This window comes from Ictalurus punctatus, chromosome 15, assembly GCF_001660625.3.
Source record: "Ictalurus punctatus breed USDA103 chromosome 15, Coco_2.0, whole genome shotgun sequence".
Lineage (NCBI taxonomy): Eukaryota > Metazoa > Chordata > Actinopteri > Siluriformes > Ictaluridae > Ictalurus > Ictalurus punctatus.
In genome coordinates this window covers 14,270,945-14,291,123 of record NC_030430.2, presented here as the reverse complement: position 1 = coordinate 14,291,123, position 20,179 = coordinate 14,270,945, and the positions used below count along the sequence as shown (strand labels likewise).

General features: G+C 39.3%; 2 protein-coding genes across 2 annotated transcripts; one reads left to right on the top strand and one right to left on the bottom strand.

Moving 5' to 3' along the window:
• The first annotated feature begins 31 nt into the window (after positions 1 to 31).
• On the top strand, positions 32 to 9,673 carry tfip11 (tuftelin interacting protein 11). Its single transcript, XM_017487300.2, has 14 exons — positions 32 to 143; positions 1,107 to 1,319; positions 2,720 to 2,873; positions 3,455 to 3,611; positions 3,709 to 3,836; positions 4,000 to 4,155; positions 4,292 to 4,483; positions 6,165 to 6,479; positions 6,569 to 6,675; positions 7,055 to 7,223; positions 7,490 to 7,733; positions 7,876 to 8,018; positions 8,293 to 8,458; positions 9,098 to 9,673. Exons 2-14 carry the CDS (start codon positions 1,111 to 1,113, stop codon positions 9,460 to 9,462), a joined length of 2,505 nt encoding a protein of 834 aa, XP_017342789.1. The 5' UTR covers positions 32 to 143; positions 1,107 to 1,110; the 3' UTR covers positions 9,463 to 9,673.
• prim1 (DNA primase subunit 1) lies at positions 9,674 to 19,943 on the bottom strand. The gene is made up of 13 exons (XM_053686104.1): positions 19,748 to 19,943; positions 17,408 to 17,565; positions 17,140 to 17,246; positions 16,924 to 16,997; positions 15,517 to 15,653; positions 13,725 to 13,783; positions 13,477 to 13,597; positions 13,295 to 13,375; positions 12,926 to 13,061; positions 12,256 to 12,325; positions 11,862 to 11,968; positions 10,175 to 10,273; positions 9,674 to 10,080 (listed from the first exon to the last, which is right to left on the bottom strand). Exons 1-13 carry the CDS (start codon positions 19,854 to 19,856, stop codon positions 10,061 to 10,063), a joined length of 1,278 nt encoding a protein of 425 aa, XP_053542079.1. The 5' UTR covers positions 19,857 to 19,943; the 3' UTR covers positions 9,674 to 10,060.
• Positions 19,944 to 20,179: the final 236 nt, after the last annotated feature.

Here is a 20,179-nt window from a genome sequence, read left to right as displayed (position 1 = left end):
GAGAGAGAGATCCTGACCTTTGCGTCACGTTCACATCAACATTGTTTTTCCGGTTCACAGTGACATCAAGAGGAAGCCATTGCTTCTTGCTAGCAAATCCTTGCTAGTTAGCTCGCTGTGTGGAGCAGTTATAGATTAATAAGGTGAGTTTTGTATTGCGTTATATGCAGTGTGTGAAGTGTTAATTAAGTGGTAAGAGGAGGTTGTAGTAACATGCTAGACACGGTGCATGAGCTTAGCTAGTTAGCTAGTTGTGCTAGTTATTTAAAGCGTTATGGCATTGCTGTGGCAAGCTAAGGTTACATTACTCTTACACACTTTCTGCCTTATTCTAACCAGTTTTGAACTAAGCTAAATGTAGTTAATTTCTGCACAACTGAGCTATTCCCTACTTAAATGCATTGTTATGTATAAGTATATATAAGTATATATATATATATATATATATATATATATATATATATATATATATATATATATATATATAAATAAATATATGTACACACATATACATAGACTACCAGTCAAAAGTTTAGACACACTCATTCTTTATATTTATTTTTTCCCCACATTTTATAATAATAACAAAGTCATAAACTCTGGAGTAACACAAATGGAAATATGGGAATTATGCTGTGATAAAACAAATCCAAAATAAATCAACATAATTTAGTATTTTAGTATCTTCAAAGTAGACACGGTTTTTGCAGAGCATTTCCTGAAATGTATTCTTGGCGTTTTCTCGACCGATTTCTTGTGGAATCCCCGTGAGATGCTTTTTAAACAGTATTAAAGGAGTTCACACCTATGCTGGACAATTACGGGCTGCTTTTCGGAATATTTCACTCCGTTTAAAAAAAAAAAAGTATTTTTTGTAAATAAAATTTTTGTTTTCTAATGAAAGAAATGAATACATTGACACAATTATATTTTTGTCTACAACACCGAATTCAAACATTTAATCATACAGCTTTAGATCAAAAGGTTTTTAAGATCATGAGAAACATTTCAGTCAAATGTCTCCAAACTTTTGACCGGTAGTGTATGTGTTTATATGTATAAAAGTAAGATCCCTGCTTTAAGCTATATTGTTTTCATTCCTACAGTATTATGTCCATGTCCCATCTATATGGGCGTAGGGGAGACGAGGAGGAGGAGGATGGAGTCGAAATTGAGAAGTTTGAGGTTACTGAATGGGACTTGGCCAACGAGTTTAATCCAGACAGACGTCGTCACAGGCAGACTAAAGAGGAGGCTACATATGGTATATGGGCTGAACATGATTCAGATGATGAGAGACCGAGCTTTGGAGGCAAGAGGTATCTGCACTGCTGTTCTTCAACTGATCATTTATTCTATAAAGAAGGGCTGTTTGTGTTGCCATTTGGTTGGTTTACAGTACAACAGAAGTGTCCACTCTTATCCTCAAAGGGTGGTGTGGGTGCAGGTTGTCATTCCAATCAAGAACAAGCCACACCTGATTCCACCTGTTTAATCAGTTGATCATGGCTTTCAGTAGACTCGGGTGTGGCTTCTGCTTGGTTGGAATTAAAACCTGCACCCACAGGCCCTTTCCGGTTAAGATTCGACACCCCTGGTTTATGGTATTTACCAATTCTGAACTAATATTGGGTTAGCACATTTGCCTCGCACCTTCAGGGTTGGGGGATCGATTCCTGCCTCCGCCCTATGTGCACAGAGTTTGTATTTTCTCCCTGGGCTTCTGGGGTTTTCTCTGGATAATCCAGTTTCCTTCCCCAGTCCAAAGACATGTGTTGAAGGCTGATTGACCTCTTTAAATTGTCCATATTGTGTGAACATGTGTGTGATTGTGCCCTGCAATGGGTTGGCACCCTGTCCAAGGTGTGCACCGAGTCCCTTGGGATAGGGTCCAGGATCCACACGACCCTGTGTAGGATAAGCGATACAGAAAATGGATGGATGGAACTGGTATTGGCATAGTAATGTGTGTGACACTGGTACAAGTGTAACAGGTGCAGAACCGTTCCTGGGATTTTTAAACACGTCAGTATGTCTTCAGATTTGTGGGACAAAAAAATATTACATATATTTTTTTTTCTTCTCAAATCACAGATTTGAAATTAATATATAATAGAAATTGATTGACAAGAAACTTTCAAACATGGAAATATAGTGTAGTCATCGGATGAAATCACACAAAAAGTTAGGTTGCACTGACTACTGTGCATTCACCTTTCTCCATAACCAGTGGAACAAAGCCCCCTCCTATATCTGTGCATGTGTCAGAATAAAAATATGACCGGCCAGGCATTTTCTTCTAACATCTTTACCAAGAAAGCTATTGACTTGTTTTAAAGAGGGGTGGAATTTACCGATTGTTACGTGTTGCCTCATTTATAATTTCATCATTGGTCTCCATGAGTGTGATAAACTTGTACCAACCAAGTAACCCCTGCTGTGCTAAGAATGATCCACCACCTAGTAATAGTTGTCATTGAGGGACCGGGTAAAGTACCCATATGGTACGTATAGCTCATAAAATGACAACTGACTATAGCCACAGGATAGGTGTATCTAATTAACTGCCTACATGGTGTATATACACTAGGCACAACCTTCTCTTACTTTGTACCCATTGTTGAGGAACGTAACTGGAGTCAATGTCATTATTGTAATACTTTGTCCCAGTCAGGACTGCACTGATGCTGAGTTTTTGTCTGTGTGTAAAACTTAATAGAGCAAAAGATTACACGGTCCCTGTGAGCTTTGTAAGTGGCGGTCTGAGGAAGACTGCAGCTGAGGAGAAAAGGGAGCATGACTCAGATGATTCAGATGAGGGTGGAGAAGCACCTCCACCACCCCGTACTACTGCACCCAGAAAGCTGCAAACGGTATGCTGAATGGAAGAAAAAAAAAAATTTACCCCTGATGTGTTCTGCTTTTTCTTACTTTTTATTTATTTATTTATTTTTACTTACGTTAGCCAGTAACTAGGCCGAAGAAACAAAAAAGTTATTTATTTAATCACATTTATATATGGTTTATATACATATAAACCATATATATATATATATATATATATATATATATATATATATATATATATATATATAATGTATGTATATGGTTTTATGTGGTTTTATGGTTTATACATTTAAAATGAAAAGGCAAGTGGCATTTTATGTGAAAGAGTGTTGTAGAACATGTATAAATACTATAGAATATATACTAAAGACTACAATGAAAGATTATAAATGAAAGTATCAAGTATTGAGCATTTCCTACTGACACAACGATGGATTTCAAAAAAGTGATTTAATCAACAGCTTAGTAAAAATACTGGCTCCATTTTAAGTGTTTACGTGTTGCCTCTGACTCTGTAGGATTGGGTTTAAATGATATTGTATCACATTTCAATGTTTATTTATTTATTTATTTATTTATTTATTTATTTTTGCTAAACTTTGTACAGGGTGGGAATTTTAAAACTTCCCAGAAGACATTTGCAGGCAATATCCGTCCAGGGCAGGATATTGGTAGCTGGGAGAAACACACGCGAGGCATTGGCCAGAAGCTCCTACAGAAGATGGGCTACGTCCCGGGCAAAGGCCTTGGAAAAAATGCACAGGGTAGAGTGTTTTTCTGTTATAGTGCAAGTCCTTCACTGAATGTATTTTAATCTGTGCTTGTTATTCTATGTGTCCTGATTTGTGGATGCCTTTGCAGGTATTGTAAAACCAATTGAGGCTAAAGTGCGTAAGGGAAAAGGTGCAGTGGGGGCTTATGGGAATGAGAGGACTCAGCAGTCAATTCAGGACTTTCCAGTGGTAGACTCGGAGGAGGAAGAGGAGAAGGTGAGTTGTTTCTGGATAGTGATTTTTGGTTTAATCACCATGTCGGCTCTGAGGACTGAAACACTTATTCTTGTACTTGCATCATTCTAAGGTGAACAATGTCGTCTTCTTAAATATTACCCAGGAGCAATTTGTATTTCCCTCTCTTTCGTTTTGCCCGCAGGAGTTTCAGAGGGAGTTGGGGCAATGGCGGAAAGAGCCTGGAGCAGGGAAGAAAAAGCCTAAATACTCCTTCAAAACTGTGGAGGAACTAAAAGCTCATGGAAAACTCTCCAACAAGACCATGAGCCAACCAGCTGGAGAACTTGCCCAAGTCAAGGTGAGAGCAATAGACTGCTAACAACATTAAAATGCACACTGATCTCAAAGCTTAAAATGATTACTGTAATTTAGGAAAATTTCATCTCCAAAAAAGATGAAGAGATTTTTCATACCTTTTTTTTTTTTTTTTTAAGGTGATAGATATGACAGGTCGGGAGCAGAAGGTCTACTACAGCTACAGTCAGATGAGCCAAAAGCACAGCATGCCTGAGGAGGCTCCTATGAGTGCAAGTGCACGAGAGCAGAAGAGCTCTGGTTTTGCTCTCCCTGAACTCGAACACAACCTCAAACTACTCATCGAGCTCACTGAGCAGGATATTTTACAGGTGGACTTTCAGACTCCTCTAAAATTAAACTTCTCACCACCGTAAAGGTTTAAATAGATTCAGAGGGCAACATCATTCATTTCACTTTCCCCTTCCGTATTTACAAATGTTTATGCATTAGAACCTACATTTAATTTGCAAAAAAAAAAGATTTGGTTCATTTAAAAAGTACACCCATCAGCCAATCATTAAAACCACAAGTGAAGCGAATAAAATTGATTATCGTGTTACAATGGCACTTATCAAGGGGTGGGATATATTAGGCAAAAAGTGAACAGAGTTGATGTGTTGGAAGCAGGAAAAATGGGCAAATGTAAGGATGTGAGCAACTTAGAAAGTAAGTTGACATACTGACATACTTAGATGACTGAGTCAGAACATCGCCAAAACAGCAGGTCTTGTGGGGTGTTCCCAGTATGCAGTGGTTCGTACCTACCAAAAGTGGTCCAAGGAAGGACAACTGGTGAACTGGCAACATGGTCATGGGTGCCTAAGGCTCACTGATGCGTGTGGAGAGCGATGCCTAACCCGTCTGGTTCAAGTCGAAAGAAGAGCTACTGTAGCACAAATTGCTGAAAGTGTTAATGCTGGATATGATAGAAAGGTGTCAGAGCACACTGTGCATCACAGCTTGCGGCATATGGGGCTGCATAGACGCAGACCTGTCAGAGTGCGCATGCTGACCCCTGTCCACCGCCAGAAGTGCTTACAATAGGCACGTGGGCATCAGAACTGGACCATGGAGAAGGTGGCCTGGTCTGATGAATCATGTTTTCTTTGACATCATGTGGACAGCCGGGTGCGTGTGCATCGCATGGGGAAGAGATGGCACCAGGATGCACTATGGAAAGCAGGCAAGCCGGCAGAGGCAGTGTGATGCTCTGGGCAATGTTCTGCTAGGAAACCCTGGGTTCTGGCATTCATGTAGATGTTACTTTGACACCTACCACCTACCTTAACATTGTTGCAGACCAAGTACACCCCTTCATGGCAGTGTCCTCTTTCAGCAGGATAGTGCGCCCTGCCACACTGCAGAAATTGTTCAGGAATGGTTTGAGGAACATGACGAAGAGTTCAAGGTGTTGACTTGGCCTCCAAATTCCCCAGATCTCAATCATCACAGATCATCTTTGGAATATGCTGGACAAATAAGCCCGATCCAGGGAGGCCGACCTTGCGACTTACAGGACTTAAAGGATCTGCTGCTAACGTCTTGGTGCCAGATCCCACAGCACACCTTCAGAAGTCTTGTGGAGTCCGTGCCTCGACGGGTCAGAGCTGTTTTGGCGGCACAAGGGGGACCTATACAATATTTAATGTTATGGCTGGTTGGGGTAGTTTTCTTATATAAAAAACTAAACCTCACGCTGTCTTTGCAGTTTGTTAGGTACATTTCACATATTTACACCTTGCATTATTATTAATATCTGCATTTATATGCATTCTATTTTGCATTGTCTATGCTTAGAGAATGTGTCTCATTTCTACCACTCACTATGCAGCAGACTATCCTTTTTCTACTTTGGAATAATTTGATGACATTATGACTGTACTTTCTCTATAGTAATTGACTATAGTTTATGTCTGTCAAATATCTGAATACAATTATGACTGAATCATTTGAAAAGCATGTTAATTGGACCGTAGTGATATCCTCCACTGCTGGTGGTTCTGTGTGCAGAGCTCTCGGCGTTTGCAGCATGAGAGGGATACAGTGGTGTCTCTGAGGCACGAGAGCACGGCCCTGCAGGCACGATTGGGTGAGGAGAGTGAGGCAGTGGAGCGCCTAGAGCAGGTGCTGGAGCTGGTAGAGCGGCTGGAGACAGCTGGGGAAGGAGGCAGCCCTCCACTCTCCCTCGAAGAGTGTGTCCAGGCCTTCCAGCAGATGCAGACGCACTTCTACCATGAGTACAAGAGCATGGGGCTTGCCGATCTCGCTGTATCTGTGGTGCATCCACTACTTAATGAGAAACTCAGAAACTGGGACCCGTTGAAGGTAAATAATGCATTCAGGAAATAATGTAACTGACAAAAGCTTCCTGTGTGCTTCCTTGATTTGTATCTGTTATATTTCTCTGTGTGCAGGACTGTTCATATGGTTTGGAGGAGGTAGGTCAGTGGAGGGCGATCCTAGAGGGTACACAACTTCAACATAGTACACCTGACTCCAACCACATGGACCCCTACCACAGGTAAAACTTAGTCACTTTTTATTTCTTTATTTATTAATTTTTTGGATCAATACATTCTGATTAACAACATACTATTTAAGTTTTTAAGAATTTTCAACTTCAGTAAGGATCTGCTATATTTAAAGGATAATAGCTGTCAATAACAATCTAATAGTGACACAAAAAGATGTATATAACATTTTTATAGTATTGTTTTCCACAGAAGGGAATAGTTGATCATAATTAATTTAAAAAAAACTTTTCTTTTATCAGAACCAAGAGAAGTTAAAGAGATTTCTGTATAACCCAAACTTTCTTGTTTTCTTAAATTATGAGAATTTAAGGATTTTATCTACATACCATCTGTTCGAGATCTAACAAATTGGGTGTCTGTGTGCAGGTTGATCTGGGAGGTGTGGGTTCCAGTGCTAAGGAACTGCGTTGCACAGTGGCAGCCCAGAAATGTTGGTCCTCTGGTGGACCTTGTGGACTGCTGGGCCCCTGTGCTACCTCTCTGGATCCTCGACTACGTGCTGGAGCAGCTCATCTTCCCACGGCTACAGAAAGAGGTCACTTACATTTATATTTAATGTTGATTTTATTTTCTTTTAAAAACAGGCCTGCACACTAATGGGTAAAATGGTAAATCATTGTGTTTTCCATGATAATGAAATCAGTTCTGTTGAATATTCTTTCAAATCTCTCTCAAAAAAAGTTTTTGAGTCATATAAGGCTGCTCCTTCATCATATTAATTTGATGCATCTTTAAAAACAAAACGTATGCTAATACTGAAATCATTTTGTATATATAATCTGGCTGCCTGCCGCTCCTCAGGTGGATAACTGGAACCCACTGACAGATACGGTGCCTATCCACTCATGGATCCACCCATGGTTGCCTCAGATGCAGATGCGCCTAGAGCCACTGTACCCACCTATACGCAACAAGCTGGCAAATGCCCTGCAGCGTTGGCACCCCAGCGATGCTTCGGCCCGACTCATCCTGCAGCCTTGGAAAGATGTCTTCACCCCTGGAGCCTGGGAGGCCTTCATGGTCAAAAACATTGTCCCTAAGCTAGGTGTGTGTTTGGGTCAGCTCATAAATATTTCCTTAAGGTCACTTTTCCTTACCTTTCTGTAGTACTGATGGAAACATATATTTTTCAGAGACATGTTCGCAAATGCATGTTGGAGTAGCTTACATTTTAATGTGTGTTGCAGCTCTGTGTCTAGGGGAGCTGGTGGTGAACCCACATCAGCAGCTGATTGAACCGTTCAACTGGGTGATGGACTGGGAGGGCATGTTGTCTCTCTCCAGTATGGTGGGATTACTTGACAAGCACTTTTTTAACAAATGGCTACAGGTAGGTCTAGGCATTTTATTTCTTAGAATGCAAAGCTTCATTAGTAACTTTCTACATTATGCCCATTACATAAAACATTTCTCTACTATGAAATGTGATGTCATCCAACAACAACAAAGTTAGTGATGAGTTATCAGTACCACAAAAAGGGCATAATAATTGTCAATATACCAGTGAAATATCATGGAAATGTTAAATTACTTTTTTATTATATGAATGTCTTGTTAAATATCTGGATTTCTCTGTTTATTTACAACTATATTTGTTGTTGCAGGTGTTGTGCTCTTGGTTGAGTAACAATCCTAACTATGAGGAGATCACGAAGTGGTATTTGGGTTGGAAAGGCATGCTGTCAGAGCAACTGCTCAGTCACCCTGTCATTAAAGAGAAGCTGAATGAGGCCCTGGACATAATGAACAGAGCTGTAGCCTCTGGATTAGGTCAGTCTCCATCTCTCTCTCTCTCTCTCTCACACACATACTTACTCCAAACTAAAGGTGAGGTTTTTAAATAAATAATAATAATAATAAAAATCTGAGTCCTATGTGTACGAGAGTAAAACCACCCACTCCTGCAACTTTTCTTTGTTGGGCCCTGTGGGATCTTAGTCCCAGTCTTATCCAAATATCCTGTATAATGGCAATTCCATTAGTGGTTCTAATAAGCCAGTTAATTGGGCACATCCTACTTGGGGGGGAAATTACCACACAAATTAACACTTAGTAGTCAGACATGAACAGGCAAATTAAGAGATGAGGAGAATGGAGGTCCATGCATCAGAAACTTGAGTGTCTGTAAAGCTGTATTCATTATACAGTTTGAACCATTTCAGGTAAAATACTGCATGTATAGGACCAGTTAGATGCCCATATCCTATATATTTTATATGTTTACATCCGAATCTTTTCTCAGTAGTATGCATTCTGGACATATCCATAGATACATCATGTATATGTATAATGTGACTTTTATGGTTTCTTTTTCCCAAAACAAAATTGACAGTGGATGGAAACCTCACTACTGACATGTACACTCCAAGCTCACAGATGTTTGCCTTACTCATGTTCGCTGTCCCACAGGTGGCTACATGCAGCCCGGGGCAAAGGAAAACATTGCATACCTGACCCAGACAGAGAGGAGGAAAGATTTCCAGTATGAGCCACCAGCACCACCGCAGCGTGAGGTAGAAAGCAGCATTCCCCGCCTGCCTGTCACTGGCCCTGTCTCAGCCTCCATACCCACCAACTTCAAAGACCTGATCCAGGCCAAAGCAGAGGAGAATGGCATTGTCTTCATGCCTATAGTGGGCAAGCGACACATGGGCAAGCAACTGTACACGTTTGGCAGGATCGTTATCTATATAGAGAGGGGTGTTGTGTTTGTCCAGGGGAAAAAGACCTGGGTCCCTACATCACTACAGAGTCTCATTGATATGGCTAAATAAGGAACAGGGCTAAGAGAGACTGAGAGACCCCCAACCAGCCAGGGAATGTGATTTGAAGGTGTTTTGAGTGCTACTTCAGGCGAAATGGAAACTGAGTTTGTCTGTCCAGCTGATGAAGTGGTTTGATGTGGTTATACATTGATCTTGTTTTATACATGAGTAAAATGTTCAGTCTGTCAGCCTTGGAAATAAATACATATTTTAAATGTCATTATGAATACAATATTATAATGATTTATTGTGTTTCCTCCATATGTGGTAGCAAAAAATATACAATACTTTTAACATTTCTTGGTAAAACAAGCATTTTAACAGACCAGAAGGACATTTCTCTGCAGTACAAAATATGTTCAGTGTGATAAAATTCAGAAAATGAAAAGTGCCCTTCTATTTTCAGAGCATTTAATATAATTTTGTCTGTGATGATAATTCTAGAGTAAAGTCAAACCTCCAAGAATAAGGTAAGGGAAACATCCAAATGTTCTTTATAGCAAACTGGATCAATTTCTGTTCTGTTGTAGAAAAACGATACAGGTAGGTAGTAAATTCTCATTTCGTGGTTGACAGTCAACAGTTGTTTCGGACCATTGCCGACTCATTAAAATTCTTTCTGGAGATCTGCCAAAAAAATCCAAACACTGTCAGGTCAAAAATCTGAATAACAATCTGTCTGTACTACACCATACAGAAAAGCTGTATTTCAGGTACATACCGCTTTTCTTCAGCATCTCCCCTTTTCTAGAACGAGCCATAGCATCCAGAAACTGATCAAAGAGCTTCACATACTTAGCCAGACTAGTCTGCTTGTAATCTGAAAGGAAAAAGTATGGAATATAAACCCATATATAGTGGGGGGGGGGTATTGAACATGTCAACATTTTTTTCAGTAAATATATTTCCAATGAGATTATTTACATGAAATTTTCACCAGACATGAGTTATTTCAAGAAATCTGGAAATATAAAGAATTCACAACATTAAAGTTATGTATAATAAAGTGGAATGACAAGAAAAAGTACTGAACACACTGAAATTTATTTAATATTTAGTGGAGAAGTCTTTGTAATGACAGCTTCAAGAAGCGTCCTGTATGAAAAAATTAATTGGCTACAGTATTCAGCTGTGATTTTGGTCCATTCTTCTAAAAACATTGTCTTTAAATCTTGTTTAACTGGATTCAAGTCAGGTGATTGACTGGGCCATTCCAAAGCTTTGATTTTGAAATGAATTGAGAGTTTCCTTTGTTTTATGCTTTGGATCATTGTCCTGCTGGAAGGTCCACCCACATCTCATCTTCATCTTGGCAGATGGCAGCATATTCTTCTCAAGAATCTCCCGGTAACAGGCTCCATTCATCGTTCTTTCAATTATATGAAGTCTGCCAGTAACGTGATGAAAAACAGTCCCACACCATGATGCTTCCACCTCCAAACTTCACTGTAGGTATAGTGTTTTAAGAGTGAGATGTGCAGTGCCATTTCTTCTCCAAAGATGGTGTGTAGTATGACAGCCAAAAAGTTCAACTTTGCTCTCATCTGACCAGACTACACTCTCCCAGTATTTCATAGGCTTGTCCAAATGAGTTGTAACAAACTTTAAAAGAGCTTCGACATGCCTTTTCTTTAGTAATGGAGTCTTGCGGGTGAGCGTGAACAGTGGAGTGCATTGCCTATTGTTTTCTCTGTGACAATGGCACCTGCTGCCTCCAAGTGTTTCTGGAGCTCATTTCGAGTGGTCCTTGGCTCTTGGGCTACTCTTCTGACTATTCTTCTGACTCGCTGGCCAGAAATCTTGTGAGGAGCTCCTGTCCGTGGCCGGTTGATGACAGAGTGATGTTGCTTCCACTTGTGGATAATTGTGCCAATGGTGCTTACTGGAAGATTCAGAAGTTTTGAAATAGGTCTGTATCTAATTACATCAATATGTTTGCAAAGGTCTTGGGAGAGCTCTTTGCTTTTACCCATCATGAGATTCTTGTGTGACACCTTGGTAATGAAAAGCTTTTATATAGACCGTCAATTTACTAACGCAGCTGACATTAATTTGCACAGATAGGGGGTATAATTACTTTCTAAGTACTTACAGATTTCAGCTGATTCCTTGCCTTACCTTGGAGAACTGGTTTTTCTTAGTGTCCAATACTTTTTCTTGTGTCATTCCACTTTATTACACAAAACTATTTATGTACTTATATGTTGTGAATTCCAGATTTCTTGAGTTAATACTGATGTCTGGTGAAAATTTCATGTGAATAGCCTCACTGGAAATATATTTACTGAAAAAAATGTTGACACGTACATTACTTATTTCCCCCACTGTACGTATATGTGAAGTCTGCATGTAAAATCTCAATCAGTATTAGCATTCAACATTAAGACTCGGTACTTAGTTGTGCCTACCTCTTAGTTTGCGCCGTTCACCAGATTCGGTTTCATTTTCTTTATCTTTTACCTCCTCTTCCGCTTCCTCAGCAGTTAGGGGTTTGTCCAGCTCTTCACAGATAAGGCTATATACAATGAGAGCATGTGGTCAGACCAGCAACAGTCTTTGTCCTGTTAGGCCTTACGTTCTTGTCCTTGTTATGTTCTCATTCCTGTTTAATTCACATTCAATACTAAACCAGAAACTAGAAATGTGCTTTTCCATATGCAGCTGTAAAATCTAATCAAATTCACATTATATGCTTAATTTACTCATAACATATTTTTAAATAATGAAGTATTCCCAGTTGAATTAACTTTTGTAAAATCTTAAAAATTAAAAAGTTTAAAATGTACAGATACAAACACCTACCTGATTGTAGGAACCTTGAAAGGGTCGAATTTGTCCAGAGTTTTCAAGTCAATTGGTACAGAAATTCGACCTGAAGCACGCACACACAGTGTTAAAGGAATAATCTGCATCATTCGAATACTGAATTCTTCACTAGATCGGCATCAGCGCTAGGTGAACCCAAGGAAAAAGTTATAAGAGCAGGCGGTTTTTACTTTGTCAGTGATGAGTATGATATGTAGATATCAAGCTGGGTTGTAGTGGATTTTATATATATATATATCTGAGCCCTATGTTGAGTGTCATGGCAAAGGCTGTGAATACTTATGTACATGTGCTTTGTTTTTTATTTTTAATAAATTTGCAAAGATTTCAAACAAACTTCTTTCACATTGTCATTATGGGGTATTGTTTGTAGAATTTTGAGGAAAATAATGAATTTAATCCATTTTGGAACAAGGCTGTAACATAACAAAATGTGGAAAAAGTGAAGCGCTATGAATACTTTCCGGATGCACCGTATGTGTAGTGTGTAATTTTTTTTTTTTTTTCATTTTGAGAAATAGAACTAACAGTCAGAAAACAAAGCAGGCAGGTACAAACAAAAATAATAACTGCTGGAGCAGACAGGATTAATAAGAACTCAGAACAGTCCACACACAACTTTACTTTTTATACAGATTTTCCTCACCTGTTTTAGGATGGACACTAAATGGACTTTTCAGTAAATGGTTGACTCCTTTACTGACATTAACATCCAGGCGTGGGTAGCAGTACTGCAGCATGATCTCCTTATCAAAGTACTGGCCTCCTTTCTTAATAGTGGTCTGTTCCACAAAAACACACCCACACTTAGGACTGGAATATTTCTACTGTACATGTCACTATAATAAATTAGACACAAACAGAGCAGGGAAAATTGAGAGAATTAAAAATGTCAAATAAGCAGTTAAATCCTGTTATTCAGACACACTGTACATTAAAAAAAGTCATCAGTTTCTTCAATTTATGTGTCAAGTAAAACAAATGCAAAGGGATTTTTGGCCCCTCTCTGGTATACCCTTTTCTGGTGCACTGCAGTCCTTAGATGTTCCCAGCGCTTCATTGGATTCTTCTCAGTCTGGTACGTGTTTAACAGCTCCTTCCTGACATGTGCATTAAACGTTAAAGAAACAGCACCACTCTATGATATGTCCTAGTTTCACTTTAGAAATGTCCAGAGCTGAAATATACATGTTTGACATGAAGGATATCTTCAGGTAACAGGCTGAGCACTTTGTCAACACTTGCTTTACTGCCCAGCAGGTCCTGTCCAACGATTGCATACTGAAGGAAGTAGTGCTCCACTACAACAAGAGACTGGCTGTGAAACAGAACAGTGCAGGATTATACGGGGGGCTGTATCTAATCTGAATAACTGAAACATTATGAGGGTGCAAGAATGTACTATGATTACTGGTTTCTTTAATGATGTGTGTTTGGTACATCACCTGATGAAAGGGTGAATGGGGTCTGATAGCACAACTTTCTTCACAGTCTCCTCACCACCCTAAATGCACATATACAAGAGGAGGTTTTTAAATGTAGTGAAAAGGAGAATACCACAAGACATGAAGTGGTATTTTTGGATGCTTTGCTCATAATCATCAAAAAATAAAGGTTGATGGTCATTCAACATCTCTGTAAAATATACAGAAAGATAGATATGTCTACATCTGTCTTCCTTACACAGTAATGCACTACATTTCAATGTTTAGGTTGATAGGTCACTTGTTTTGTCAAAAACCTATGGGAATCCTTAATCTGAGAGACTTCATCCGATTGTTTGGGGAGTTTACATTACATTAGTTAGTCTTCTTATACGTAAATTTACACACACTCAGGAGCACGAGTAGGATACGGTCTATAAGTCCGATCCATATGTATTTGAACAAATCCACCACGACAGTGTATTTGAAATGAAGCATACCACATCATCTGTCAAACATGGTAGAGGAAGTTTTATGGCATGGGCATTTATGGCTGCCAATGGAACTGGGCCACTGGTGTTTATTGATGATGTTACTGCTGATAGAAGTAGCACGATGAATAGAAGTGTATAGCCCTATACTTTCTACTCATATTCAGTCAAATGCTGCAAAACTGATAGGATGGTGCCTCAGAGTACAGATGGATTACGACCAAAAACATACCGCAAAAGTAACTCAAGAGCTTCTTAAGGCAAAGAAATTAAATGTTCTTAAATCGTCAGGTCAGTCACCTGACCTCAACCCAGTTGAGCATGCTTTTCACCTACTGAAGACAAAGCTTAAGACCCCCAAACAAGCAGCAACTGAAGGAGGCTACACTAAAGGCCTGGCAGAGCATTTCAAGGGAGGAAACTCAGCATTTGATGAAAGTCAGCATTTGAGTTCCAGATTTCAGGCAGTCATTGACTGCAAAGGATTTGCATCCAAGTATTTAAAATAATCCTTATATTAATAATTATGTAAGTTTCTTCAATTACATTTGAGCCTGTGAAAATGGAGGGATTCTGTATGTTGGTTTTTTTTTTTTTTTTTTAAAAGGAGGGATTCTGTATTCTGTAATTTCTAAACGGTTAATGCAATATTTTTGTTAAGCCTATTGAATTAAAACTCAAAGTCTACACTTCAATCACACCTTGACTGCTTCATTTGAAGTCCATTGTGGTGGTGTACAGGGGCAAAAGTACCTCAACTGTGTCGCTGTCCAAATACTTATGGATTATTGTAATGCAGATACATGAGTGAATGTTTTAATAAAGGTCGACAGCTGTGTGGTGTGGCTGTAGGAGCCCAGTCTTGCTGTGATTGCAACTGTACAACAAGGACAAGCAATCAATAGTATTCAACCCCCATTGCAAATCAGGTTTACTGTCAAAATGTTCAGACTTTCAGCTGTTTACAATGAACAAATCAAACAAAAGCTTGATTTTGACAGAATTTTTGATTTGTTCATTGCAAACAGCTGAAAGTCTGTACATTTTGACAATAAAACTGATTTGCCATGTGGGTTGAATAATTTTGGTTGCAACTGTAGTAGTAAAACATACGGGTTTGCTGATTTACGTGGGTGATGAGTGATGCCTATTCAGTGGTTCTGTCTTTGATCAGGCCAGATTTTTTGACATACAGTCAAATATTGTTTTCTTTCAGTTATTTATTTATTTATTTTTTACAATTCCTCAGAATCATTTTCATGGCAATAGTTTCCTGAAATGATATATAAATAGTACAGCCAAACTTGGATGTAGAAGCTTACCTTGACTAAGCTGAGGTACTCGGCCACAGCCGAACGAGCCGCCACTGACAGCTTCCTGGCGGCTTCGTCACAAACCCAGCAATGCACTCCTCTCCTGCCCGAGTACACCCACAGGAGGTGCTGGAAGCCAAAGTCCTCTGTTCCACAAGAACAAATGAGCAACATGTGAAACTGCTCATCCACAGAAATTGACTCTACTCTAGATATTTTGAGTCTAATCTTGTTTCTATTTAGCATTTAAAATTAACTCAGTGGGACAAGGAGCAGGCCTATGTTTATTCTAAATTGCAAATTAGGGATATATTCCTATTTTGGATTGTACTGTACAATGTGGAACAAGATATTTTCTATTTATTTCATGATAAGATCATGACGTGCAACAGAGCCATATCACCCTGCAGCTCTCCTGGTTTCGCACTAATGCTAAGCAGGGTTGAGCCTGGCCAGTATTTGAATGGGAGACCTCCTGTGGAAAACTAAGGTTGCTGCTGGAAGAGGTATTAGTGAGGCCAGCAGGGGGCGCTCACCATGTAGTCTGTGTGGAGCCTGATGCCCCAGTATAGTGTCAGGGACGCTACACTGTAAAAACAGCACAGTCTTTCGGATAAGACGTTAAACCGAGGTCCTGACTCTCTGGTCAATAAAAATTCCCAGTGTCCTGGCGAAATTCCCCCATTGGCCCTTATCCATCATGGGCCCCTAATAATCTCCATTCCTGAATTGGCTACATCACGCCCCTCTCCTAATAGCTGGTGTGTGGTGGGCCTTATGGTGCACTATGTCTGCCATTGCATAATGCAGGTGGATGCTACATACTGGTAGTGGTTGAGGAGACCCCCCAACCCCATATTATTTAAAGCGCTTTGAGTGTCTAGAAAAGTGCCATATAAATGTAATTGTAACTAACTAACAGAACATTTCAATTCTCTTCCTAAATTGCTTGAATAAGTTAGGAATAAAACACCACAGGGCATGCTATTCTATGAAAATCATCAACACCGGGTGGTGTCAACCCCGGAGTTGATTACTGTCCAATAACGGCTCATCCTGACGTGTTTCATTGATCTCTCATACCACACCACTTTTCCAACACAAACTATTTTTTTATTAATTAAAGAATGAAAGGTCATACATTTGATTCATTTACGGTTAGGTTTGATGTTGGGGAATGTCCATAAAAGAAGTTAGTTCCCATTATCACTTATAAGTTTCCCCTGGTGGCAAGCTAGCGTGTTGCATGGCAGCTCTGGTGTGGTATGGTGTGGTGTTGTGTCATTGGGGTGTGAGTGTGTGAATGGGTGAATGAGAAACAGTGTTAAAAAAAAACATAAAACAAACACTATATACGTGCAGACCATTTACAGCCATAAACAGTTCCTTCATCAGCCTCTCTCTTTGTATTCACACCTCTCAGCGCACGATCCAGAATCCGAATGGCGATGGTCATCAGAGTCCAGCACTTAGAGCAAATATCTGCAGCACTAAAAGGGGGGTGGGGGGGTTTGAGAGAAAAAAGAAGAAAAAAAAAAAAAAAGGAATTCAAGCACAACACAACTATGGCAAATAAGGTCTTAGCTGTAAAATAGAAAAATGACATAAATAAAACAAAACATCTCCAGGTACCTGCAGCAGCTTCTAACATCATCGTAGTCAGTCATGTCAATATCAAACACCAGCTCCTTCTCCAGAGCCTGAAACGTTCCAGACTTCACCGTGTTGTGTTGGCTCGGCTGTCAGTCACAGAAACAGGCATAGTTTAACATTAAGGTTAACATCCACACACACCTTCCACATCTAAAATAGTTCATATTTCAGCTATAAATACGTGACCGTAGTACGTACATGGCAAGAGGATGTGGTGTTTATTTGATAACTTTGTGCATGTGCTCACCCTGTGGCTGTAAACTGCACCAATGTCGATCTTATACGGATTCATTTTCTGCATCTCCTTCTCCAGGTCATTCTGGGTGCTGAACGACTGGTACCGAACATAGATGTCATCTTTGAGAGTGAATGAGAATTCGCGGTTCTGGAAGTAGTTCTTGGACACTGGCAAGGACAACATTTATATGAATACTTTTATGGTCGCTGTACAAGTGCAATAAGATTCAGTAAAGCAGATGTAGATACATTAGGAAGTAGATATTAGGGAAGGAGTACTGCTAACTAATGGGACTGAGTGCATATTGTGACATGTTTGTGAGGCCTGCAAGGTTGTGAAACGAAGTGACATCAGCCTAATTGGACATGATGATTCAATCACATGAGGTAGATGGTAAATTATACTTCTACAGGTAACAGTCTGTAACGGTAACAGTAAGCAAGAGTATCTACTTAATTTTGAGTTATGTTGGTCACAGGCAGTGTTGTAAAACTACTGACTTTGTCACTAGATTTGATTCTATATTTTTAAAAAAGACCCTAGCCACAAATCTAGCAACTTTCTGAACAGATGTTAACAACTGTCGTACACTTGATACAGTTCTCCAACTCACATCATGGAGAACATTTGAGCTGCTGTTAGTTCAAAAAATGCTGGTAGATTTGAGGCTAGGACCTTTAAAAAAAAAAAAATAAATCTAATCTAGTAATAAAGTCAATAAATTGCAGGTTCGGTCCACTCACCAACCTTGTGTAAAGTCTGACGGAGTTCTGCTTGTGCAATGTTCCCAATGACCAATCACTGTTCACTGTTGTTTGTCCCACCCACACACTTCTCTGTTCTTCGTTTTAAACTCTCTTCTTGGCAAGATTTACAGCTAGCTAATAAAAGCAAGTTATTACATCTCTAACCATTTCCACTGTGTCTTTTTCCTGCCTACGCACTCCCACTTTTTCCTTTTTGGTATACTTTTCCCCAAATCTGTGCTTGAAAACATGCAGTACATATACAGTCAGTTTGTGGCACCATGACCAAAGGCAACTTCTTTCTATAGAGAATGGGCAATTACATCATGGCGCATTGTATTCTCGGTAGTTGTTGCCATATTTTAGGATACCCTCAGGAACACACAGGGACAACACATACAAATCACTAGGGAGAAAAGGAAAAAAAACAAAAAACCATGAACAGACCGAGTGAAGAGCAAGAGTAAGATTCCTTACCGAGAGAAGCTGAACAACGAAGCAAAGGAGCGTTTTTGTTTTTTTTTTTTTTATAAAGGATCTTAATGTGCTCAGCCCGTACGAACACAAAGCGTGGTCTGGGGATCTTAACACGCTACCGCAAATAATTTCTAGACGAACAGTTCAGAAATGATGAATCTCTCTAAGGTACACCTTCACTTTACTAAGGGACCAAGTATACTATTTAACTTGAATATTTATCTATTGTTATTATTTATCTAGTGCTATTATAAACGCTGCCACTTTACCTCTTTTAACTGTTGCATTTGTGTTACTGTATTCACTTCACCATATTATTTTTACACAAGTAAAAAGATTCAGAATTGAAGTACTTTTTCATCATGTATTATTGTAACACATGGTACGCAATGTTACTTTTGTCACGGTTTACAGTTTCATAACAACACTGGAGCGCGTATTATCCAAAGCTGAACAATCGCACTCGGCTCGCGATACGTTGTCCACACCGGTCGTGAGAAACGTTATGGCAGTTGCTATAAAGCACAAAGTTATACGATATAAACATCGACGTTTACCTACACTACTACTCGGTCTCTACCATAGCTTCCGTGTCCTAAAATCCCACAATGCCTTGCATCGCTCACTTTGCCTGACGTCACCATCCCTTTCTCAATAAGAAACAAGTTATAATGTACAATTTTTTTAAAAGTTCAGATTAAAAACTAGTCTATTTTAAGTGTCTTCAGAAAATCACGTAACGCTCTGATATGAAAAAAAAAAAAAAAAAAAAACGATAAAAATGAATACACAAATTAATCCATGACGTCATCTGGTGACTTCTAGAGACATTCTGAATCTAAGCAAGCATTGGCAACTTTCCCCTGAATAGCGTTGGCAACACTGTGTAGCCGACTGGATAAAAATGACACTTAAGCAGTTTTTAGCAAGTACAATAAGTTCTAAGGGTGTCTTAAAAATATAAATGTAAGTCTGTCTGGCTGTCTTGATGTAATGTCAGCAATCATTTGCAGAAGCAATTATCTTCTTCTTCTAAAATAATAATAATAATAATAATAATAATAATAATAATAATAATAATTTTAAAAAACAGTCTGAGGAAGGTAACGTTGGCTAACAGACTCACCGCCGCCGTAGCTCAGCCACCGATAGTACTGTGAATATGGAAAAAGTCGACGGTAATAAAGTGGCAACAAATCCGGTAAACAAGCAGAGTCATAGTCGGAGGTCGACATTATTTAGAAATTAAACTACTGCAGTTCAGTGACAGCTGTATCAAAGACCAGCGCGGGAAATAGTAGGAAGTGACGAAATGTGGACGAGTAAAAGTTGGGGGATTTGTTTTTATTTTGTGCTCTCTGCTGCCACCTACAAGCTTGGAGGATATGCGAGCCTGTCTGATTTGATGCGGTTTGTTGTTGTCGTCGTTGTTGTTGTTTTGTTTGTTTAAAGCGCACCTATTATGGTTTTGAAACGTGGCTAATTTTCTTTTAAAGTTCTCATACAATAGATTTACATGCATCCAAAGTCAAAAAACACTTTAATGTGCTCATCATTT

Bases quoted from the DNA above. Each gene is read 5' to 3' on its own strand.
- tfip11 (XM_017487300.2), top strand. From the start codon at position 1,111: ATGTCCATGTCCCATCTATATGGGCGTAGGGGAGACGAGGAGGAGGAG. The intron at 6,676-7,054 runs GTAAAACTTAGT...GTCTGTGTGCAG, and splicing joins CACATGGACCCCTACCACAG to GTTGATCTGGGAGGTGTGGG. The intron at 8,019-8,292 runs GTAGGTCTAGGC...TTGTTGTTGCAG, and splicing joins TTTTTAACAAATGGCTACAG to GTGTTGTGCTCTTGGTTGAG.
- prim1 (XM_053686104.1), bottom strand. From the start codon at position 19,856: ATGTCGACCTCCGACTATGACTCTGCTTGTTTACCGGATTTGTTGCCA. The intron at 15,654-16,923 runs GTGTGAATACAA...CTTGTGGAACAG, and splicing joins TCTGGATCGTGCGCTGAGAG to AGGACTTTGGCTTCCAGCAC. The intron at 11,969-12,255 runs GTAGGTGTTTGT...CATTGTATATAG, and splicing joins TTCAAGGTTCCTACAATCAG to CCTTATCTGTGAAGAGCTGG.